The following is a 25,639-nucleotide window of genomic DNA, read 5'->3' as shown; positions in this document are numbered from 1 at the left end:
GGTGGATATCAATTTCTTAATTAGTACTACCTGTGTTTTAATTGCCAATAACCCAATGTGTAGCCTCTGGGTGCTATGTTCTTGTCTCTTTATTCTGTTTCCCTTATCTGTCTCTTGATTCAACAGTTGAGATCCATATAATTATGCCAGCAATGCTACTTTTACTGTTCAAGAGTGAAGCTGCTTTATAATAGTAGTAGATTATTAACTGACTTCCGTTCTAACCTTTTGCCTACTCCTGTTTGTTCCGATGTAACCATTCGGCCTCATTGAGCCTCTTCTGTCATTCAATTAGATCATCATGGTGGCTCTGTACCTCGACTCCATTTAACCATCTTTGCTCCATGTCCTTTGATACACTTGCCTAACCAATCTATCCTTTTTTAATACCTTGATTAGATCACAGCTCAGCCTTCTAAACGCAAGCGGTTCTTGATTTTGAAGAGCTTTATGGTCTTAATTTCCACAGTGGATACATCTATAATCTTCTAATCGCACCTCCTTTGTTGCAATAGCCACCTTTTGCTTAGTTCCTCCTTGAAGCCGACCACTTGTTCCCTTAACCCTTTTCCGTTTCTGCTCCAGCACTGGAAACTGACCTTTGAGTCGTTGGGCTTCTGGAGCTCTCTTCGAAAACTCTTGCAACACCTTTTTCCTGCCTCCTAAAAAAAAATATATATATATATTATATATATATATATATACCTCTCCCTCACCATGGGCCCAAGTTTCCACATGATTCGCGCCTGATTTTTAGGAGCAACTGGTGGAGAACGGACTATTTTAGAAATCGCAATTCTCCACATTTTTTTTCTGCAGTTCTAGTCACGTAGAACAGTTCTAGTTTAGAACAGAATCTTTTCTTCAAAAGGGGGCGTGTCCGGCCACTGACTCCTGATTTGAAAGTTTCCACAGTGAAAATGTACTCCATACTAAAGTAGAATGGAGCCAGTGAAGATTTTTGTAGAACTGAGAACCTGTTCTACACATTTAAAAAAAAATCAGGCGCAGGTTACAAATTAGGCGTCCAGAATGAGGTGGGGGGAGAAAGGGAACTCATTAAATTCGACAATAAATCCTTATTTATACTTCTACAAATATTATACAAATAAATCCAACCTGAATAAACATTTATAAGCCAAGAAAAGATTAAATAAACCATCTTCCTACCTGTGTGAAAGTGCTTCAGCCAGGGAGAATTCTGCAGCCGTTCATGCCGCTGAGCGGGCGGGAGGGAGTCGGGTCGGGGAACAGGAGCGGGGGGGGGGGGGGGGGGGCGGGGAGGAGGGAGAGGGTGTCGGGTCTGGTCGAGCGGGGAGCAGGAGCTGGCCGTGGGAGGAGCCTCATTCACGCAGCCCCAGTGAGGCCATTCAGCCAGGGCTAGGGGCTGTGTGCTTCGGGCCCCTCCCACACAGTTTGCCGCCTGGAGCTACTGCACTTGCGTGCCGACTGTAGCGCGCATGTGCAGAGGTCCCGGCACTGTGTTCAGCGCCGGGACCTGGCTCCGCCCCCCCACAGCTCGTGCTGGCTGCGCCGAGGGCCAGAGGACCTGTAAGTAGGTGGAGAATACCGAGGATTTTTTTAGGCGCCGTTTCAGGCGCGAAAAATGGGCGTCCAGCTCGGAGGGGCGCCCGTTTTTTTTCTTGTGGAAGCTTGGGCCCCATGTGTGCATATATTACTTTCCCCTGCAACCCAATTCTTTTCAATGTACAGTGTCTACATCTCTCCCTTGGAAAGTCCCAAGATCATCTTGTAAATGACATGTTCCATTGTCATGGCAGTGCTGTGTCGTGCATCTACTCCTACTGGTCACAACAGATTTCCCCCAACCCTGACTAATATTGACGAAAACATATTGAATCTGAAGTACTTAATGGCCCTCATGATTTAGTGTCAACTGGAGAGGCAGTGGGATTTCCAGTCACCAACTGTGTGGGTGCAGTTTTATTTCACAAAATTCAAACTGAGAAGTATGCAACATTCAAAATTCAATGTTTTGTCAAGGTTGTAAATAAATATCAATTCAGACCAGAAAATATGGGGTGGGGATACTAATCTAATATTGAGTAACAAATTAGATTTACCCCAGAGTACAAAACCATCTTTTTTTTTTTAAAACTTGCACTCTATAATGTCTCAACATTTCTCAGCAAATTGCTTTGAAGCATCGTGGGCAGTAGATTCCAGAAACAATATGTGACTAGCTTTTGATTTGTATCATCCTCAAATTTATTTTTCTGTACACGCAGCTAGCTGCCTGTTGTATAGCCACTCTTTCTCAAATTGCAATATAACAAATGTTTTACCTGTGATGTAAACTTAATATTGATTTTTTTTTTTTTTTTGCAGTTCTGAACTTGGTGATCGCTGTCTCTTTGGAGTCTGCACATTGACACCACGCTGTTTCTGTTGTTGAAGCTTGGAACAGTTCTGAGAGTCTCTGCACTTTAGGCCATGACGGGTCGAGGAGGAGCGGCTCGATCCAATGGACCAGCCGCTGGAAACAAAATCTGTCAGTTTAAATTGGTTCTCCTGGGTGAGTCAGCAGTGGGTAAATCCAGCCTCGTATTGCGCTTTGTGAAAGGACAGTTTCATGAATTCCAGGAAAGCACTATTGGAGGTAAGTGAAAGTTGACGATAATATTTTGAATCTTAGTAAAGCAGATATGCAGTTTTAATTAATATTGGACAGCAGGATAGTCAGCAGCTCTGTGGTTTACTAACGTGAGACTGGTAGCTACAATTTGGGTTCCAGCCCTGATTACATTGCTTGGTATCTGCTTAGCTGGAACGACAACGCGAGACAGTTCTGTGCATACCAGAATACATGCATGGGCAAAGCTGTCTCCCCAAGTTATAGATTTACATGTATGTTGAGCAAGGTGGGAAGTATTTCTGCTGTCCGCATTCAAATTAAGGCCTGGTATGTTTACAAAGTCCAGCAGCGCCCCTCAATGACATAAACCAGATTTGATGCCACACTGGATTTATACTCTTTGCAGCGTCAAATCAAAGTGGTGTGAAACTATCCATTACGGGGCGCCCCTCTGCTTTGGAGTTGTTCGGCCCTGATTCTAAATTTGCATTGCCAGTTTAATGTTGTTTGCTTCATATTGATAAACTTCAGTGCAAATGCACCTTAAATGATCAATTTACCTCACAAACATTTGGAAATAGGTTCTAAAACACCAGCACCAGCAGCATCTTGCATGTGGGAGAACAGTCCAGTGAGCATGTGCTTGTAGTAAATGCATTAAGAATGTAAGAAATAGGAGCAGGAGCAGGCCATACGGCCCCTCGAGCCTGCTCTGCCATTTAATAAGATCAAGGCTGATCTGATCTTGACCTCAACTCCACTTTCCTGCCTGTTCCCTATAACCCTTGACTCCCTTTTTATAGTTCAAGAATTTGTCTATCTCAGTCTTGAATATATTCAATGACTCGGCCTCCACAGCTCTCCGGGAAAGGATTCCAAAGATTCACGACCCTCAGAAGAAATTCCTTCTTATCTCTGTCTTAAATGGGTGACCCTTTATTCTAAGATTATGCCCCCTAGTTCTAGTCTCTCTGAAAGGGAAAACATACTCTCAACATCAAGCCCCCTCAGAATCTTGTGTTTTCAATAAGATCACCTCTCATTCTTTTAAATTCCAATAAGTACAGGCCCAACCTTTCCTCATAAGACAAACCCCTTCATCCCAGGTATCAACCTAGTGAACCTTCTTTGAACTGTCTCCAATGCAAGTATATCCCTCCTTAAATAAGGAGACCAAAACTGTACACAGTACTCTAGGTGTGTTCTCACCAATGCCCTGTACAGTTGTAGCAAAACTTCCCTACTTTTATACTCCAGCCCCCTTGCAATAAAGGCCAAAATTCTATTTGTCTTCCTAATTACTTCCTGTACCTACATGTTAACTTTGTGTATCATGTATGAGGACATCCAGATCCCTCTGTGCCACAGTATTCTGTAGTCTCTCTCCATTTAAATATTTTGCTTTTCTAATCTTCCTATCAAAGTGGATAACCTCATATTTTCCCACATTATACTCCATCTGCCAAATTTTTCCCCACTCGCTTAACCTATCTATATCCCTTTGCAGACTCTGTCCTCCTCACAACTTGCTTTCCACCCATCTTTGTATCATCAGTAAATTTGGATACAATACACTCGGTCCCTTCATCCAAGTCATTAATATAGATTGTACATAGTTGAGGCCCCAGCACTGATCCCTGTGGCACCCCACTAGTTACATTTTGCCAACCTGAAAATGACACATTTATCGCAACACTTTTTTTTTCTGATGGTTAGCCAATCCTCAACTATGCTAATGTACTACCCTCAACAGCATGAGCTCTTGTCCTATATAGTAACCTTTTATGTGACACCTTATCGAATGTCTTTTGGAAATCCAAACACACTACATCTACTAGTTCCCCCTTGATCCACCCTGCTCATTACATCCTCAAAGAACTCAAATAAATTTGTTTCACACTATTTCCCTTTCATAAAACCATGTTTACTCTGCTTGATTGAATTATGATTTTGTAAATATCCTACTACTACCTTAATAATGGATTCCAGCATTTTCCCAATGACATGCTAGGCTAACTGGCCTATAGTTTCCTGCTTTCTGTCTCCCTCCTTTCTTGAATTTGCGGTTTTCCAATCTGCTGGGACCTTTCTAGAATCTAGGGAATTTTGGAAGATTGCATCCACTATCTCTGCAGTCACTTCTTTTAAGACCCTGGGATGCAGGCCATCAGGTCCAGGGGACTTGTCAGCATTTAGTCCCATTAGTTTGCCTAGTACTTTCTCTAGTGGTGGTTGTTTTAATTTCCTCCCTCCCTTTTGCCCCCTGATTTTCTACTATTATTGGGATGCTTTTTGTCTCTTCTACCATGATGACTGATCCAAAATATTTGTTCAAAGTCTCTGTCATTTCCTTGTCTCATCCTCTAAGGAACCAACATTTACTTTAGCTACTCTTCCTTTTTAAATACTTGTAGAAGTTCTTGCGGTCTGTTTTTTATATTTCTTGCTATTTTCTCCCTCTTTTTTTTATTTTTTTAGTCATCCTTTGCTGGTTTCTAAAATGTTCCCAATCTTCTGGCCTACCACTAATCTTAACATTGTATCCTTTTCTTTCAATTTGATTCCATCCTTAATTTCCTTAGTTAGCCACGGATGGTTCAACCTTCTTGGAGAGTCCTTTTTTCTCAATGGAATATATCTTTGTTGAGAATTATGAAATATCTCCTTAAATGTCTGCCACTGCTTATCTACTGTCTTACCTTTTAATCTATTTTCCCAGTCCACTTTAGCCAACACTATTGTCATACCTTTGTAATTGCCTTTATTTAGGTTTAAGACACTAGTTTTAGACCCAGGTTTCTCTCCCTCAAACTGAGTGAAATTTTAACATGTTATGATCACTCTTCCTAGAGGATCCTTTACTATGAGATTATTACTGAATCCTGTGTTATTACACCTTACCAGATTTAAAATAGCCTATTTCCTGGTTGGTTCTACAGCGTATTGTTCTAAGATACTGTCCCGAATGCATTCTTTATGAACTCATCCTCAAGGCTACCTTTGCCAATTTGATTTATCCAATTTATATGAAGATTAAAGTCACCCATGATTATTGCAATACCTTTTAGTTGCGCTAGTTTTGCTTCCATTGTGCAAAATGAAAATTTTGTCATTAGGGCAGAGAAGTGTTTTGATTTACACACCAATAGATCAAGATCTAGTGGATTTCAAGTTCCAAGAATTTCTATTGTGAACTTGTAGTGGGGCCAATGTGCTAAACATTTTACATCTGTATTCTGAAGTTTCCTTTTGTCTTGGCCGAGTAAATTATCTGGGGGCTTCATGTGTTAAAGGTAACAAATTCCTAATGGCTGGGCCATCAGAACAAGCTCTGTTTTACAAAAATTGATGGGATCCATGTTGATTGGTATTTCTTGGGTATACAGATGTGTAAACATCAACAAAATTGCTGTTCAGCTTTCAGCTTGGCTCATTTAGTAGCACGCTCTCCTGAGTCAGATGGTTGCAAGTTTAAGCCCACCCCCGCTCCAGGACTTCTCTGCTGATTTCAGTACCGTACTATGCAGTGATGTATTTATTGTCGGAGGTACTGTCCTTCAGATGAACCATTAAATGGAGGCCCCTTCTGTCTGTCGAGCTGTGTGTAAAAGATCCCATGGCATGATTTGAAAGAGCAGGAAGATATCCTGATTTCCTGGCCAGCATTCCTCCCTCCATGAAAGCCACTAGGACAGATTAACTGTTCGTTCATCTCACTGGTTAGTAGGACTGCGAAATAGTTCACTGGTAAGTCAATTAGATTCCATATAATTTCTCTGAAGTAACTTGGGTCTTGACTTTCTAGTGAGTGCAGTTTTAAGCCACTTTTTCTGGTTGTGGAACATTGAAGTGTGGATGAATGTCAAATGATAGATCTCGTCTAGCGCAGTACTTTTTGAGTACTTAACTGCTCCGGGTTTATTTTTGTGTGAATTGGATCGTAGTCACTGTCAGTACAATTCTTGTGTTGGGGAGATTCCCCATTGATTCAGATTGATCTATTTGTAACAGTGGAGTGGCTCAGCAGATTAGTTTAAGGTATTGAAAATCAACAGAATATGCTCTGGACCCAAACGGACCTGAATCTAAAATGCACACCTCAAAAGTTGCTTTTGATTCATTCTGAGTATAGCTTATTTTGTTTCAAAGGGATGTTACTGTGAAGCACAGTGGCTGTTACTGTTCCCAAATCACACAGGTCCTGTATGTTGTAATAGAGGAATGTGTGTGTGTTGTCCATTAAGATGCTGGTTGCAGCAGACTTTGTTGCACATCACATTTTACAGTAGAGTGTCAGATTCCAAATGCTGTTCCATTGACATTTTAATGGATGGGCTTGAGTGCTGTAGTTAGTGAGGGACTTGTCAGCAGCTGGGGCCAGATATATTTATGAACAAACTCCGACTGGTGGGAGCAATCAGATCAGATTAATAATTTGCTTTGAAAAATAATTTGAGATGACCAAAGGAGTTATGACAGATGTCCTGTGGCATTGCTCACGGTAAATGGGCTGTTATACCATATAGCGTGCAATATATTTGGTTAACATTAGAACTGTTTTTAAGCTGGTGTATCCCTTTAAGACCACCATCAAGTTTCCGTAAGTAAGCACAAGATTGAGGTCAATTAGTTTAATTGTTTGAGGGAAGATTGCAGATAGCAAGTGCTAGTTCTGGGTCAGAAGGATGCAGTATGAAACAGCTGCTTTACTTTTGACAAGAGCTTGTAAATTACCAGCTCCAGTATGGAATGACTACTGTTACTTTTTCTTAGAGTGCTGTCATTCCCAAGCCTTGATTTAGAATCCAACAGTAATGCAAGTTTGTTTCTCTTTTGTGCAAACTGTAAATATCATTTGGAGCTATGATATTTAGCACAGAACCAGAAAGACACATGTCCTAGAGCATGTGTTTTAATGTAGGGGCTGCTCTCCTGAGTCATGGTTTCTGGAAAATATAATGTCTGTACTGTTAAAACCATCCATTGGCAGTGTGATTACTTCAGCTTTACACAGAGCAGAACAGAGTCCAAAAACATACCTGTTATGTGAATGTGCAAAGTTTGATCTTTGGTTTTTATGCATGAAATGGCAGTACGCCGACTAATAACAGAAGAAGCTTAGAACACAGACTTGAGGCAGGCACACTGGGAGAGATTGTACTAAAATTAGGATTGAAGAGAATTTGAAAGAACAAACTTGCATGTGCCTTTCACAACTCTCCGAAGTCCCCAAGCACTTTGCAGCCATTGAAGTACTTTTTGAAGTGTAGCCAATGTTGGCAAATTTGGCAGCCACTCTGTACATGAGCAGTATTGAGATAAATGACCCGATAATCTGTTTGTGATATTGGTTGAGGGATAAATGTTGGCCAGGACAATGGGAGAACTCCTCTTCAAATAGTGCTACGGGATCTTTTACATAGCCCCTCTGACTGCTGGACCCTCAGTACTACACCTATGTGTCAGCCTAGATTATGTTCTGAAGTCTCTGGAGTGGGGCTTAAACCCATGACTTTGAGTCAGTTAAGCATTTTTGAATAGAGCTGACACTTTCAATCCCAAACTCTACAAAATGTACAATAGTTGGCATGAGACTATTTATTAAAAAAAATAGATATTTGTACTCTTGTGTTCCTGGATGGCTTTTTTCCTGACAAAATTGGCAACTATGCAGCTTGGTGTTTTCCTGCAAGGCTGCCAGGATTCTGTTGACTTTTCTTTTTACATCCCTTTGCCAAGATTGAAATAAGCCTAGTTCATGAACTATGCTCCTTCATTATTCCTGTGCATGTTATGCAGACCCTAAGCTGAGATCCTGTTGTATCTTGACTAGTTTCTTGTATAAAGCTGCGCCATCACTTCAGTTCACCGGAGTACAGAACTTTAAAACCGCAGGTGCCTTTAGAATGCAATGGGGCCTGGACCAGTGGCTTTGATGGTTCAGGAAAATGTACATTATTAACTTCCTAGAACTTGACCTTTTTACAAATAAAATGTTGCAGCATAATGAAAGAAAACAGATTTAGAAAACACTAGCTTATTAATTGGAGTACATTTGAAGTAATCAGAGCTCCTTTAGACCATTTTTATAAACTATTTCAATGATGCTGTAATTCCCAGTTGAATGAATTTTAGGAGTCTCAAGTTGAAAATGAACCAACAAAGATCTTTGATGTTTTAGTTAATACTGGGTAGTTAGATCAGTACATAACATTGAACTTAGAAAATGAAGGCAATGAAATGATGGAAGTTCTTTGGAAAAATGGGCTTTATTCAGTTACTTTGCTATAGAACTGCAAAAAATATTGCACCTTGTAGCTTTCAATAAATTGTGAAATCATTGTTGTTTTAAAATGAGGTCAATGTTCCTGCAGTTTGTCATTTTTTGCCCCTTCCAAATAAAATCAAATTGAATTTTGATTCTTGGCTGTTGACAAACAATATCCTGAGACACTACTGCAGTAAAATTGCTGGCATTACCCAATTTCAAAGACTAAGCATTTTAGTCTTTGAAGTTGGGTAATGTCAGCAATTTTACTGCAGTAGTGTCTCAGGATATTGTTTGTCAACAGCTAAGAATCAAAATTCAAATTTGATTTTATTTGGAAGGGGCAACAAGTGCTGGGTGTATATATCCACAGCCTAGGATATGATATAAAAAGTTTGCTTTTGAGTAATTATCAAGATTTGTTTTTGCAGAAAAATAAATGGAACGAGATTCCAAATCACCTAGTCTTTTTTTTTTTAAATTGACAATCTGTTGCCAAAGACCATAGACCTCCATACAAAAGGATGGAATCGCAAGTATTTGCTCATTGAGTTGACCACTATTGTAGTTCCAATTTTTTTTTTTTTTACATTCAATAAGGGTCATCAGTAGCAATCAGTGGGACCCCTGCTCTTGAGTAGCACCAGAACTCCTGAGGTTTCGATCATCCAACTCTGCAAAGCCCAGGAATACAACCTGGCCAGTCCCTGATGGACCAGTAGCATGCCACTGCTGGCTTATTAATTGTTCTAATTGTAACTGTGGGCACGAGGCCAAACCAACAAGATATATAATATACATATTGAGGAATTTTTAATTTTCCTTTTCTCATTACCTGAAGTGAGTACCTGTATCAAATTTTATTTCCAGCTGCCTTTCTAACGCAGACTGTCTGTTTGGATGATACGACGGTTAAATTTGAGATCTGGGACACTGCTGGACAAGAGAGATATCACAGCTTGGCACCAATGTACTACAGAGGGGCGCAGGCTGCTATTGTGGTCTACGATATAACCAACACAGTAAGTAACTCTTATTGCTTCCCTTTTTTTTTCTCTTTCCCTTCCTTTCCAACCCAAAAGAGCGGCCTCCCAGTGTATTGAGGCAAACACAGATGTGCATAGTCTCCTCGGATGAAATTGTAAATTTCCACTGACTTATGACACTAAATAAATACCTTTGCCCATAGTGCTTTCTGTTCATTTTAACATGGCTGAAAGCATTGACTTTAGATATCTTCCACAACTTCTGTTATATTCCTCATGTCCATCAAAGAAACCAAGGGCTTTAATATACAAAAATGACAGATAGGAAAAGACCTACTGATCTATCTAGTTTGTCCCTCTTGATGCCTTCGATATTACAATACATACTCTCTCCCATCTGGAATCATGTCATCTCCTTTTGTACAATACCCTTGTGTAGCTTGGCAGAAAACTGATGAAACTCAGAATTTATATTGGGTGTTGGTGCTTGCTAGGTCTCAAAAGCCATAGTAGGAATCTAAGTCAGATTTTGTAACCAGCTTGTCCAGTTGACTTTTCCTTAAAATATTCTAGTTGTGTGTGTCTCTAGGCACTAAACCTTCAAAGCCAAATTGTTTCTGCATGATTAGTCTCATATCCATTTGCACAGTAGGCATGAACAGGTTAATTTGACTTAAGTTTGGGGAAGAGTTAAAAAGGTATTTTAATACTACATCGATGAACACAATTCTCAACTCAATAACAAAGGGACAGTTCTTCAATATGAATGGGCATACCTGTTACCATCTTAAATACTTCCTGAAAATCAAGTTTTATAACCTAAATTACTTCAGTCTTGCCTAATTGTTAGTTTCTTGGTGAATTCCACTAAACTTTAAAAAAATAATGAGCAGGCACTATCCCAGTTTGTAGATCTGTAATATCTGATGGTTTCCCCCTCTGACATTTAACCTTCACTTGGAGATGTTCCCAAATGTGCAAGTATTTTATTTTCATTATTGTCTCCATTTCAAATTGACACACTAGGAATCCAGACTGGGATGTTTGTAAGTCTTCTATACTTGACCATTAACTTCAAAGCTTCATAAGATTTTTGGTTTGTGTTTACTATTGCTTACTGCTTGGTGAGAACTTTCTAGTTGTGACTAAAACACGTGGCTCTATCTAAGTGAGCATATGTGGGTGACAGTCGAGCTATCTTGTGACATTTTGATCTGGTTGTGATGACCCCTAACCCCACTTGTTCTGCATGAGCAATTAAGAATCTTGGCACTTTTTACTTTGAATGTATGATTTTTTTTTTTGTTTGTTTAAAACTTACTGTATGATCAACAGTGTCAGCACCCATGCCTGTAAATGTTCTAGTGTTGCCCCAGAGCAATTGAATACGTTGCTCATTTGTTCAGTCATGAGCTTTTATGGAACTAGTTTAATAATGCTGTGTATTTATTTTGTCTTTTTATCTAGCAAAAATATCTTCCCAATTGGGTATGGGTTTTTTCTTTCGCCTGAGTCATTTATTTAACCACTTTTAGTTTCCTACACTTACTTTACGTCTCAAGCAGTTGGGTATCAGATAACTTAAAACCCTGCAGTAAGAGATTGTAAACTACATGGCTCTTTAAAATTAGACTCTGTTCCATTTACTGTCCAAATTGACTAGTATGATTTTCCTAATATACCACTTCCTAACCAGCCAATGGGAGTTGTATGCTGGATAATTGGATGTAATCTGTTAGGGATCTGCCACTCTGTTCCAATGATGAATTTAATGTTTTTATTTAAAGGACACTTTTGCACGAGCCAAGAACTGGGTAAAAGAACTGCAGCGACAAGCCAGCCCGAATATAGTGATTGCATTAGCTGGTAACAAGGCTGACCTTGCAAATAAGAGAGCTGTGGAATTCCAGGTGAGTTATTGTACAAAATTGCTAAGCATTTGTGTGTGTCAGTTTTCCTCCCATTGTTGTATAAAATATGGTTCATACAGCCCTTGTATATTTTGTATTTAGATGTGTGGTTACTTTACATTTGGGTGCGCAGTTTAGAATTCAGGTTGCTTTGTCTTGCAGGAAGCACAAGCATATGCAGAAGACAACAGCTTGCTGTTCATGGAGACATCAGCAAAGACTGCAATGAATGTGAATGAAATATTTATGGCCATAGGTATGTTATTATTGATGTACACAGCCAGATTCTCGTGTTTTCTGATCAACTGTCATTATTGGTTTTGCCTTTTGACAATTGCATTTATGTTGTCTTCTCTGGAACTGCTTTTTCTGCGACATGGGTTAGTTTAGCCCTTTTGTAGCCCTGGTGATTCATGGCAGAGAGTTGGGCATTGATTTATTTAAGGTGCTTAGTGTAACTTTTGTAATGCACTTAATGTTCATCCATTTATCCTCCACATACATTGAGATAGCAATCATTAAAGGTAAATCACTAGCCAGTATCTCTGCAGAGATTTTCCACTATCTGACGTTGCATCATCCTCTTATTAACAGGATCTTGCTGTTGCTGTCCCTCAGGAGAAATACTGAATCACTTCTTTAGATAAGCTAATTTCAAGTAAAATCTTTTGTGGTAGCATTGTGCATTTATGCTAGACTAGTAAAAGCTACTTCAAAACTGCTCCAATTATAATCCGATAACCTGTGAACACAAATAGAAACATAGAAAATAGGTGCGGGAGTAGGCCCTTCGAGTCTGCACCACCATTCAATAAGATCATGGCTGATCATTCACCTCCGTACCCCTTTCCTGCTTTCTCTCCATACCCCTTGATCCCTTTAGCCGTAAGGGCCATATCTAACTCTCTCTTGAATATATCCAATGAACTGGCCTCAACATCACTCTGCGGTAGGGAATTCCACAGGTTAACAACTGAGTGAAGAAGTTTCTCCTCATCTCAATCCTAAACCCCTTATCCTTAGACTGTCTCCTGGTTCTGGACTTCCCCAACATCAGGAACATTATTCCTGCATCTAACCTGTCCAGTCCCGTCAGAATCTTTTATGCTTCTATGAGATCCCCTCTCATCCTTCTAAACTGCAGTGAATACATGCCCAGTCGATCCAGTCTCTCCTCATGTGTCAATCCTGCCGTCCCCAGAATCAGTCTGGTGAACCTTCGCTGCACTCCCTCAATAGCAAGAACGTCCTTCCTTAGATTAGGAGACCAAAACTGAACACAATATTCCAGATGAGGCCTCACCAAGGCCCTGTACAACTGCAGTAAGACCTCCCTGCTCCTATACTCAAATCCCCTAGCTATGAAGGCCAACATACCATTTGCCTCCTTCACCACCTGCTGAACCTGCATGCCTGTCTCAACATCTGTTGGTACTACACCTCACATCCTTTGCTTGTATTGAAGAAAAGAGAAAATCTTACATATATGAAAGCCTGAAGGGAAATACAAATTTGAATAGAGTTTATATTATTTCACCCCCAACCTGGAAATGTTGATTTTTGATTTTATAGTTGGTAAATTTTGCAGTATTTTGGAATTACAAAAGACTTACTTTTTTCCATCAAAAATTCAAGGATAAAGAAATGTGCTGAGTTTTATTGAAAACTGCTTGTCGTTTGGGTATGAATTGAGTGCATTCCTGCAAACTTATACATTTCTAGGCGGTTCTTGTGAAAAGTTAGAATTTTTACATTCTAGGGCCCCAAGTTTCCACACGCTACAAAACGGGCGCCCCTCCGAGCTGGGCGCCCGTTTTTCGCGCCGAAAACAGCACCGGAAAAAAAAGCGCGATTCTGGAGCGCCCTGCAGCTCCATGTCTGCTTGGCGCGGCGCCCAGGGGGGCGGAGCCTACCACTCGCGCCGATTTTGTAAGTGGGAGGGGGCGGGTATCATTTAAGTTAGTTTTTTTCCTGCCGGCAACCCTGCGCGTCGGAGCGTTTGCGCACGCGCAGTGTGAAGGAAACATTGGCACTCGGCCATTTTTGTAGTTCTTTGTAGCTGTTTAATTTTTGAACATTTTTTTAATAAAAGCACATTGCCATCAGCACTGAGGCTTCCTGCAGCAGTGAGAAGGCTGCAGGAAGGCTCAAAGTTGAGGCAGTCGTTTCCCGGCTTCCTCCCCCCCCCCCCCCCCCCCCCCCCCCGCGGGAACGGCTGCCTCAACTTGTGAGGCTTCCTGCAGCATTCTCCCTGGCTGAAGCACTTTCACACAGGTAGGAAGATGGTTTATTTAATCTTTTCTTTCCTTATAAATTTTTATTCAGGTTGGATTTATTTGTAGAAGTATAAATAAGGATTTATTATAGAATTTAATGACTTCTCTTTTTCCCCCCCCCCCGCCCCCCCCCCACCTCGTTCTGGACGCCTAATTTGTAACCTGCGCCTAATTTTTTTTAATGTGTAGAACAGGTTTTTTCAGTTCTACAAAAATCTTCACTTGCTCCATTCTAAGTTAGTTTGGAGTACATTTTCACTGTGGAATCTTTGAAATCAGGCGTCAGTGGCCGGACACGCCCCCTTTTGAAGAAAAAATTCTGTTCCAAAGTGAAACTGTTCTAACTGACTAGAACTGCAGAAAAAAAAATGTGGAGAATTGCGATTTCTAAGATAGTTCATTCTCCACTAGTTGCTCCTAAAAAATCAGGTGCAAATCATGTGGAAACTTGGGGCCTAGGTGTTAATTTTCAACATTTAGGCTTCAGCATTGATACTTTTTTAATTGTAAACACAAATGTAATTAGATTTTTTAACAAACAATTGATTTGAATTGAACTTGGCACTCTACTGCCCTCCAATCCAGCTCAAGTTGAGACTCTTCAATTCAAACTGGTCCTTCCTCGCCCCCCCCCCCCCCCCCCCCAAAACCACCTCCATCTTCGATTAACGCTGGCTCTTTGCTTCCGCTCCCATCCAAAGTGCTGCTAACTTTTTTCCGCTTCTTCCTCTGACTAGAATGCTGTTTGATTGCAGAACCGCTATCCAGTTTTGGGTAGAAAGCAATGAATGAATTGCTCTTTGGAAAAAGCCAGCACAGACTCGATGGGCCAAATGGCCTCCTGTGCTGTACTATTCTATGACAAAAACCAATGATCAAAACAAAAATACAATTTGCAGTGCTGACAGCTATTTAAAAAATGTTTATGTAGTGCCTCGGAGTTGGACTAACCTAGAAATTTAAGACTTTTTTTTTGTTGCAACCTGATGTTCAATGTAAATGCCACGTGTTTTAATCTAATCCAAAATCGTGAAACTGGATGGAATTCCCACCTATTTCCATGAACAATGTTAATGAGTGCAAGCTCTGATTCTTCAAATATTCCCACTAGGGCTTCAGAACCTAAATATCCTTCAAAATCTCTAAGCTAAGCAGAATTTGTTCCACTTATGAAGCTTTGGTTCCTGGGTAGTTTAAAGCTGTATATCAAGACCTCCAGCTCTTCCTCAAAACTGGGCGGATTATCATAAAATGAGTATTCTATCAAAATAGTTCCCTTCAAAACCTTCCACGGATAGCTCTGTTTTTGAGCAAAAGGCCAACTGAAGCTCGGTCTTATGTAATAGATGCATTCTTGTATCTAGAAAAATGTACTCACATTTTAAAAGAACATAGGGAAGAGTTAGCAGAGGCATTACTACACCTATTTAATAATTCATTAGAAAAAGGTGTAGTGCCAGAGGACTGGTGGATAGTTAGTGTAATACCTATATTTAAGAAGTGGGATAAAACATGTCAAAGGAATTATAGACCAGTCAGCTTAACATTGGTGGTAGGAAAAATAATGGAATCCCTACTAAAGGAGAAAATAGAGGACCATCTAAAAATCAAAAAATCTAATAACGAATAGTCAGCACAGATTTCAAAAGGGAAATTCTTGCTTGACCAACCTCGTTGAATTTTTTTGAAGATGTAACAGTAGACAATGGGAATGCAATAGATGTCACTTAGTACTTGGAGGGTGCGAGTCTAGGTTGGGTAGAGGAACAAAATTATGAGTACAAATACACATCACTTAAAATTGCAACACAGGTTAGCAAGGCCATGAAAAAGCAAACCAAGCACTAGGGTTTATTTCTAGAGGTATAGAATTGAAAAGTAGGGAAGTTATGCTAAACCTCTATCGAACCTTGGTTGCACCACACATTGAGTACAGTGTACAGTTCTGGTCGCCATATTATAAAAAGGATTATAGAGGCACTGGAGAGGTTGCAGAGATGATTTACAAGGATGATACCAGAAATGCAAGGGTAACCATTCAAAGGGTGAACAGGCTGGGTCTCCTTAAAAAAACTGAAGGCTGAGGGGTGACCAAATAGAGGTATTAAAACCTTTTATATAATTTTAAATAGAGTGGATACAGAGAATGTTTCCGCTTATGGCAAGAGCATAACTAGAGGCCATCAATATATGATAGTCACCAAGAAATCCAAGAGAATTCAGAAGAAACTTCTTTACCCAGAGTGTGGTGAGAATGTGGATCTTGCTACCACAGGGAGTGGTTGAAGCGAATAGTCTAGATGCATTTAAGGGGAGGCTAGACAAGCGTATGAGGAGATGGGACTAGAGGGTTATGCTGATGGATTTAGTTGAGGAAAGACTGGAGGAGGCTGAAGTGGAGCATAAATGCAGGCATGGACTGGTTTGGCCGAATGGCCTGTTTCTGTGTCATATATTCAATGTAACTCTAAAGGCATGTAATATCAGGTAGAAGATCCTCAGGCACCTAAAACTTGGCTGTATTCTTTATATATTCCATGAGAGAGCACACACACTCATGTTGAGGTTTAGCAGTAATCTCTGAGCAGGCCTTTTACTCCAAGCTTTCAACACTTGTGCCATCTTTGTCTGAACTTCATCGCTGAGGCTTTGTATCTTCCACCCTGCCCCACCCCCTCGATGGGTAGATGTATGTAAACCATGCGTCTATATTTCCTGCCATTTGTACTCTTCAAACACTGGACACCGAAGCTGCCTGTTGGGGCCCCAGTGATTAAAGGTTAGTGGGGCTAGCCTTGGCAAAGAAAAGTATTCTGAACATAGCAGTGAACAGACACCATCACATTTTCTTGGAGGGGGGTTTTAACTCCCTTTTGTGGCCTGCTGCCACAAGTCTAGACTGGTGTGACTTTCTGGTAGAGGCCTGTGTGCTGGCTTCCTGCATGTAAATGTACTTGGGGCTAGAAAAACAACCAGAGTTGGGAGGGGGCATCTCCAGGTTGGGTGGAAATCCAAAGATGTTCCTCAATCTGTGTGGAAACAAAGTGCACTGTCATAGGTCTATCTTGCAGCCTTCAGGCCATCACCTTGGCCTTAACTTCCATACCAGAGTTGAAATGTCTGTCTTTTACTGGGAAGCTGTCATCTGAAAGCTGTATCTCTCATTTCTCAATAGTTTGTGCATGACTGAATTTTTTTTTTTTGTGTGAAAGTAGAGGAAGGTCTGGGATAACTTATTACGTCTTTTTCTAACCCTTTTTTAAACAGCCAAAAAGCTGCCGAAGAATGAACCTCAGAACGCAGGTGGAACCTCGGGCCGAACCAGGGGCGTGGACCTCCAGGAGACCAGTCCACAGAGTCGGAGCCAGTGCTGCAGTAATTAAATTGTAACTGGCAGGTGTCTTCTCACAACCCCGAACGGAATCCCCTTTCCCACTCGCACTTACCGCAAGAGCGGCCACAGGTCGCTGCATTGATTCTTCACACCACTCCGATCAGACTGGAGGAAATCCGCCAATACGTTTTCCATATGAAATAAATTTTAAAAGTCTTAAATCACTTTTTTAATATGAATCTTTGCTCTTCCCTTCAAATTCCGGTGGCGGATGCATGTACCAGTTATTTTGACCCAACTTTATCTGGGCGACTCCTTCATTTTCAGACTCTACAATCTTGTATAATATTCTGGAGAGAAGATTAAAAAAAAATAGATTAGGTGTCTTTGTGAAAATCTGCCTAAAGAACTACTTACATAGTACACAGCCCATCCAATAAATGTAACAAATATTAATTTAACATGGGCATCAGCGGTTAAATGCTCGTGGTTTTGACCAAATTGCAATTATGAATTTTGAAAAGGATTTCTCTCTGTATTTGTAATGTAAGTTTTCTTTACCATGTATTCAATCAGTAAACCATTATGTCCATACAGCACCTTCCAATATACCTATTTTGCTCTTCCTCTTTGTGTTCAGAAAGCATGGAGTTTTCTTTTTGGTTTCTAGTGTAATGCACTATTCTGTTCAGATTTTTGCAATATCTTGTAAATTTTGATGTCCTTGGAGGTGATGTGATGTCACGAATGCCCGTAATTACGATCTCACACGATGCTCAGATTTGTGGAGCGTGTTCAGTCACACTGTGACTGTTGGCAGTGAAAAGAGCGAGCTTGCCTGTGAGCAATACCATTCTGTAATACGAAAATCTGTAATTTGACAAATAAAAATAGAGGGAGGTATCAATTAATTCCAGTTTGTATTTGTTCTGTAATAAGAGTATCTCTAACTTTTTAATTACTGACTCCCTTGCGGTTGCAATACTTGTAGTAATACAAGTGACAATTAACCAACGGTATCTTATGTATTGAAGTATTAATTTCACAACTTTGCAAATGCATATGGTAGAACTAATATAACAATTTGGTATAAAGTATGCTTCAAGTACAGTATTGCACACTGGAAGTGTTAATTGCATCTTAAGACGTTGCTGCCAGCTAGCTTGAGATAAAATGAGCTAATGTGACGAGGATTTAGAATGTAAAAGGTTGAGAGTGACTTTTTAAATCGGTAGTGATTAATGAAACTCCATTTCGTTCTCCCCAGTGAGTAACTTCATTTTCACTAACTTCAGTAAGTTGTCCTAGGTTGACTTGTGCGGAATACAATGCTCACAGGGCTCATCCTGTAACTGGTACCTTGCAGTATCTCAATCTGTAGTTTCCATACGAGTGTATCCTACTGGTATCAAATGTGGACTTGGACACACTATTGTGCAACAGCCCTTAACATTCTGGAACTGAGGCACATTTTGATAGCCAAGCACGAGTGGTTTAGTATCCCACAGATGAGTGCTAATTACTTCTAATAAACTAATCAACTTCAAAAAATGGTTGTATCTAGCTTCCTTTTGGTAACATTGTGAACTTGCAACAAACACAACCACCCCGGTTCAAAGTGAGGTGCGGTGGTTTCCTGAAATAAAACCTAGGTGGATTAAACGTACAGAGGACGTTGATCTATGAACTCTGAATTGTTCGTGCAAAAAGCTTGAAGAAACACTTGACAGAATAACCATGACATGCTATCACTTTCAGCACCTGGCTTGAAATCAGCAACCTAATGGGTTTGGATCAGAGATCAAGTTAGAAACCTAGCATTGTGTGACACGAGCTGGATGAGAGTGCAGGATCTTCAGGGCAATGCTTATGTTCATTCTTCCCATCTGAGCCATATAGATCGACTGTTTCTTCCTCTCCTCCCACCACACCTTCGCTCACCTCACACTCACTCACTCCACCTGTGTACAACAGGGAATGAGCTCTTTATGGAGTAAAGGGGGAATATTGCTAAATAATTTTATTAACTACATAAGTTAGTGTTGACCTCTGATGACTTCACTAGCATCTCTAACTTTATTTTACCCTTTCCCATTCAGTGTAACTGGGTGACTGGTCTTTAGGAATGGAATATTTTAGAGTGGAAAAGCTCATTGAGAGAAATGCAGAACATTTCATTATAGCTTTTTGACTACATTATAGTAAATGACCAGATACTAATTCCTAATGTAAAGTGAAATCTGTCATGGTCCTTGTACTCCATGTCTTGATTTACAAGGGCCAGTTTTGAATGCAGAAAAATAACTAGAAAAGTTCTCCAATTTAGTTGAGAGGTTGACCACAAGATATTTACAGATGGGAAAGACCATTCAACCCATCTTTAATCCATCCAGAAAAAATGTAGTTACCCTATTGCAGTGTCAGACTGTTTAAATTATTCCAGGACTTCACTCCCACCACTCCGAGTGCATTGTTAGAAGAATTTTCACTATCATTTCTAAATCTGCCTTTTATTGGTTTGAATCTGTGGCCTCTGGTTCTAGGCTGACAATTTAAAATAATTTTCCTGATTTTACCTGTGCCGTATGGTTATCTTGTACCTCTAAGATCACCTCCATGGTTTCTTTTGAAGACTGAAAAGCCCAGGCTTCTCCAAGCCTCCCTCATAACTCTAACTTTGACAGCAGGGATCAGCTGCGTGGGTTTCTCTGGATTGTCTCCAATGTTTAACTTGCTCCATGTCGGTGATCAGAACTAAACGGTGTCATCTGACCAGAGTTTGTGACATCCTCTGACTTGTACTCTAATTCAACACTTTGTTTGACACATTGCTTGAATATGTTCAGTATTGACTAAGATTCCTGGGTCATCTTTTGTTGTTTCATTCTTCGAATAAGTATCAACCAATTTTCTTTTTGTGCACTTACCCCTGACACCATTAAATTTCATGTGCCCATATTCTGTTGAGTTGCATATTTTGTTCAACTTGTTTTATAATTTGAGCTGCCTTCAACAGTTCCATTGCCCTGCCTCGTTTGGTGGAGAGAAAGGAGGTCCTGTTGCAGCTAGCATGTGTGGGGGTGGATTTACTCATATCTACAGTCATGGTTCAAATTCCTTTAATCCTTTTGCTCCAAAACTTGATTGTTTTCTAATCCCGATTTAAAAAAAAATGTTTTAATGTATGTGTGGGAGTAACTAAGTTTGATTAAAGGGGTAATGGATGAGCTACTGAAATTAGAAAACTGGATTTGTTGCAATGAAACCAGATTATCAGGTTTAAAATGTAAATATGGTGGTTCAGAATCCAATGGATTAAAATAGTACATTGCCAGAAGGCCAGTTTGCCCAACTCTCCTAACATTCTCATTGAAGCATTCAGCTGCATTTTCAAAACAATTTGGTCAGTTGCCTCACCTGGCAGATTATTCCGAGGGCCGCATAGCCCTCAGTACGTCAGCAAGTTCGATTTCTGGATAAACATTACTCTATTGGAGTTTGGTAAAATTGAGTGTCATTTCAAAATGCTGATGGGGATTCTGGCATTTGCAATTTTCTGTGCAGTCTAGATGTACAAGCACTGATCTTTTAAAACAGGTCATGATGTATCACTGGTAAAAGTAATCACTGTTACAAAATATTGCATAATATATAGTTTGCTAAATGTGCTATTAGCAATAAATGCATTGACAGATTTTGTAATTTTATATTGTATGGAAAAGCATTTATAGTGCAGAAGGCTGACACTTTGATATCGGGAATCTCTTCTATGATTGCAGTTTTTTGGGGGGTGTCAAAATGGTAGTTTAAAGAAAAATGTATCTACTTTTCTCATGCTGGGCTGAGAAGCCAGCTGAGAAATCTTGCTCAGAATTACAAGTATTCCCATATTGTAGCTTGTATTTTTCTGCTCTGTGCCTCTTAGATTGTAGAATGACTACCTTTTAAATCTGGCAGCAGAAAGAGAGGAGGAGAATGAATTAAATGCAACTAAAAATTTTCTTGGGTGTGAAGTTTCATTTTTCATTTCTTATTTGTAAGAGATTCACCCCACTCTGGAATGTATTCCTATTTTGTTGGGATTCATTGCATGTACACAGTTTATCAAATTTTGCTGAGTGTTTTTGTCATTGACCCATTTAACTTCTTTTGAGCTACAGTTTTGGCAAGAGGAGTGTTTCATTCATTGTGCAACATTTCAATGCCTCAGTGTGTAGGTAATAGCTAAGTAATTGAGCTATTTGTAAGAAAGGAGTTACATTGGTTAGCACCTTGTCTTCTGGTGTCGTGTTAAAACCTACTGTAATGTAGATGGATACTATTGTCTGTGACTGGTCAATGCCAAGTGTTGGATGGCGGATAAGTAACCTGGCCATCTGCAGCAAGGGTAGCGCCTGGAGGAGAATAGTGGGTCCCTTGGTGGAAGAAATGTCATCAAATATCTGATCAGCTAATCCTTAAATTAGCCAACGATGTCCCCAACCTGTAAGCCATGATACAGTTGCAGTACACAAGTCAATGAAAGAGCAACCATGGACAGTCTGAAACACAACACCAGAGTTCATGTACTTGCCTTAAAATGGTGTGGAGGGCAGTCACAGGAGCTCTGACGGTAGCCAACCAATAATGATTTCATATCCTCTGGCTATCCCAAAGCTCTTCACAACCAATTAATAACTGTTGAAGTGTAGTCAGTTGTGTAGGCAAACATGGCAGTCACTTTGTGGACCGTACACTCTCGCTGATGGCAATATATGACCAGTTCATTTATTGGCAGTTAATTCAAGGATGAATGTTAGCTATGACACCAGGAGAACTGATTAGTGCTATTGAATCTTTTAATTTCATCTGAAGAGGCAAACAGCTCCTCAGTTTAACATCTCATCAGAAAGGCAACACTTGACAATGCAGTACTCCATTGGCATCAAATGTGAACCTAAATTGTATTGAAGTCCTGCAGTGAGGCTTGAACCCATGACCACTTGACACGAGTGAGAGCCAAGGTAATACTTGTAGCTCTACAGCATAAACTGTTCATACTCATTACCAGCATTTTCTTCTGTGTGCTTTTACTGTTGGTATTGGGGCAAATACTTTATTTAATGCCGAAGCAAACCACCTGACTATCTATCACCAGTCTCCACCTCCTGCTAAAAAAGATGATACAATCTTAACCTGCCTTGTTTTAAAAAAAAAAAACCTCCAAAATCAGTCAATAATCTAGAAATACCATGCCATTTCCTCAACACTTGATTAGTGACAGTGTGGTCAGTTTTCTTGTTTGACTCAAGGTGCTAAGTGCTGCAGGTGACAGCTGATGAGATGTCTTGCTTTCTGTCCACTTTTCGGATTACCATTGCACCTTTTGAAAACTTGCAGGACTTTGCCCTATCTGATTGTGTTCTGTAAATCACTCAGCAGCTATTGCAGCTTGTACACTCACCACGGTTCAATACCTGCCCAGCATTTTCCATCGTTTTGTCAGCTGTCATATGAGTGATAAATAATATCTCGGCTTTGTTTGAAAATTTTATGCACTAACATTAGGAATTGTACTGGAGATGAGGTGTCGACTGATGGATGTGTGGAGCAAGCCAAAAGTAACTGTTGGCTTAAGAGGTGGCGCCAAGCTCCTACAAGACCACGTGAATGAAGACTAATTTCTACAATGTACCATTAGTGCTCTAACTTTCACCTTTTTTAATTTAATTTAAAAAGTTGTAGTTAGATTTCATTTAGCTATCAAAAAAAACTTTGAAAGAACATTGTATATTAACATGCAGTAGTGATTGAGTCTTGAGTATTTTAAATTCTCTAAATTAGTGGCTTGACTTGATTTATTCTGGAGTTTATTCAATCTGTCTATGCACTAATGTACAGTGATAGCAGCAATGTAACTATAAACTTAACAACCATTGCAAAAACCAGGAAGCTGAGAGGGCACATTAGTCAGTCATGATCGTGGCTATGCAGGTGGTATGCACCAGTTCTGAATCAACTTGGATAAATATCACCCAGGTCACTTTGGGAAAAGTTAGTATGACCCATGACCTTTTATAGAAGAACCAGTTCTGTCAGCATATAAATCTGAATAAGCTGTGAATGGTAAACAGACCTGACTAAACTATGCCGAGAAACCTGAGTGACCAGCACATATTTATGTTATGCATGCTGGTTACTATAAAAGTTCTGGGAAAAGGAAGGCGGCCAAATTCTTCAGCCGGAGAGCTGAAGAGAAAGTCAAGGAAGTTGGTGGGGGTCTGTGTATTGCTACGATTACTCTGCGATGAATCGTCTTGCTTTCTACCCTATCAGACCCTCCCTTTTGTGCTTCTCTCCCCTCCCTTTTTCTCTGCCTCTACTTGCTTAAAACCTGTTACATCTCTAACTATTTCTAGTTCTGACAAAAGGTCATACAGTCTGTTTCTCTCTCCACAGATGCTGCCTGACCTCCGGAATGTTTCCAGCATTTTCTCTCTTTATTTCTGCGCGGTTAACCTAGTAAACTGTGATCGGTCAGCAAGCACTGGGGTGATGGGTAAACAGAACTTGGTATGAGTTGCAATATGGGCTCACTTGGAATCTGGATGAGCTCAAGGTCATGGAAGGCACAAATTCAAAGTTGTAAGTAATGTTCCCTTGAATGTTTTTTGAGGGTGCACAGCCCTTTCAAAATACTGTGCCGCAGCGAGCTAAATTCACTAGACCCCCCCCCCCGGCCTGTGTTTGGGCTCATTCGAAAGGAAATTTAATTTGGGACTATCTACCGAAAAGTTTGCAACTCTAAAGTGCTTATGGAAGAAACTACGAACTTTAATAGAGTTATGAACTTTTACAAAACAAATTCAAGCCTGTGGGCGGACTTAGGGAACAAAGGAAGCCCACTTGATTATTGGAACTGTCTGGGTGTGAGGACTGAGGTAACCTGTCTGGAAGAATGAATATTTGGAACTCTTCCTCCACAAGAGACATTACCATCACAGTATCACCCAGAGATAGCTCCCCATCAACATGGGTCTGGACAAACCATTTTCAACATATGCATCACAAAGAGGCCCAATCCAGCCTGTATCCAAAAAAACTAAACACAAAAAGACATTGCAATTACCAAACTAACATTTCCATCAGGAAACAGTTTTTCGACGATCAACCCATCCAAGACATATCATCGCTTCTCGGCCTTTTGGCTAAGATCATGCGTAACTGACCTGACAGGGGAGTAACCATGACCAGAAAGTGATTCTCCCTGGATCAGGAAGGTGGTTCTCCTATGCTTTTTGGAAATAGGAGGTGGGTGGGGTGGTTTGGGTGGGGGGGCACACACCCACCTCCATGGCACGAACCTGGTATTGCAGTACTTCCAGGAACGGTGCAGTGGCTCTAGGCCTTTTGGCTAAGAGCATTGGCGCAGAGTGATCCTTGACAGGTGCAGGGTGAGCTCTGGCGTTTGTGATTTGACAAAGAATTGGAAAGATTGGCAACGAATAAATAAATTAAAAAATCCAACGAGCCCGACAAAATATTACAAAGAAGAACCAAGCCCGCCAAAATTATACAAAGGATTGTGAAGAGATTTGGTGGCAAGATTAGAACACTGAAATCGTATAACTGGCCACTGTTTTCAACAGAGAAGAGAGAGGGGAGAGACTCTCCAGCCTTGAAGTCCTGAAGGACATGGAGCACCATGATCTGTAAACACCTATGTAGTGCCATGTACAATGCAAGGTCTGTTGCGAAATGCATGTTGAAAAGAAAAATGTAAATATACCGTCACCCATTCAGTCTACTGTATAGTGACACATGAAATGTAATTTGTTTGAATGTACTACAAGGTATCCCGTATTGGACCGAATTGCACTTGAACTGGAAAACAAGGAAATGTAACGAACGGAACTGCCGTCAGCACCCAAATAATAGTGTATGGGATTGCTGACCGGAGCTAAATGTATTGAAATGCCTTTGAATGTACTGTACAGATTTTTTTATGAATAAAGTATATTTTGAAATTTAAAAAAAGAAGTCTTGAAGTCCTGAAGGAAGGAAGAACATCACCATCTACCATTAGCTATCAAAAAGAGTGGTAAGCATAATTCCCTGCCCTGGAGTCTAACCTAGCTAGAATTAGGTATTGGGAGGTGGGGGGTATAATTTTACTGCAACCCCCTTTGAATGTGTAGTGTATGGTACTTTATTAGAGTGATTGTAAGTTTGACTTTGTACCTTTCCTTGTCTTGTTCTTTATTAGAGTGATTGTAAGTTTGGCTGTGTA

The 25,639-nt window shown here is 40.3% G+C and overlaps 1 protein-coding gene and 1 pseudogene across 2 annotated transcripts in view; both read left to right on the top strand.

Annotated features, from left to right (window-relative positions):
- Positions 1–18,281, top strand: part of LOC139233789 (ras-related protein Rab-5C) — a 51,028-nt gene extending 32,747 nt beyond the window's left edge. For both annotated transcript variants that reach the window (XM_070864315.1, XM_070864316.1), the window contains 5 exons: positions 2,350–2,620; positions 9,735–9,886; positions 11,638–11,760; positions 11,923–12,016; positions 17,304–18,281. In XM_070864315.1, the coding sequence (XP_070720416.1) occupies positions 2,455–2,620; positions 9,735–9,886; positions 11,638–11,760; positions 11,923–12,016; positions 17,304–17,419 (651 nt within the window). In that variant the 5' untranslated portion in view covers positions 2,350–2,454 and the 3' untranslated portion in view covers positions 17,420–18,281. The remainder of the gene's footprint in view (positions 1–2,349; positions 2,621–9,734; positions 9,887–11,637; positions 11,761–11,922; positions 12,017–17,303) is intronic.
- Positions 18,282–24,537: 6,256 nt separating this feature from the next.
- Positions 24,538–24,750, top strand: LOC139234220 (U2 spliceosomal RNA; annotated as a pseudogene).
- Positions 24,751–25,639: the final 889 nt, after the last annotated feature.

The sequence above is a fragment of the Pristiophorus japonicus genome, chromosome 21 (genome assembly GCF_044704955.1).
Source record: "Pristiophorus japonicus isolate sPriJap1 chromosome 21, sPriJap1.hap1, whole genome shotgun sequence".
Lineage (NCBI taxonomy): Eukaryota > Metazoa > Chordata > Chondrichthyes > Pristiophoridae > Pristiophorus > Pristiophorus japonicus.
Note: the sequence above shows the minus strand (reverse complement) of the source record. Positions and strands in the feature narration are given on the sequence as shown.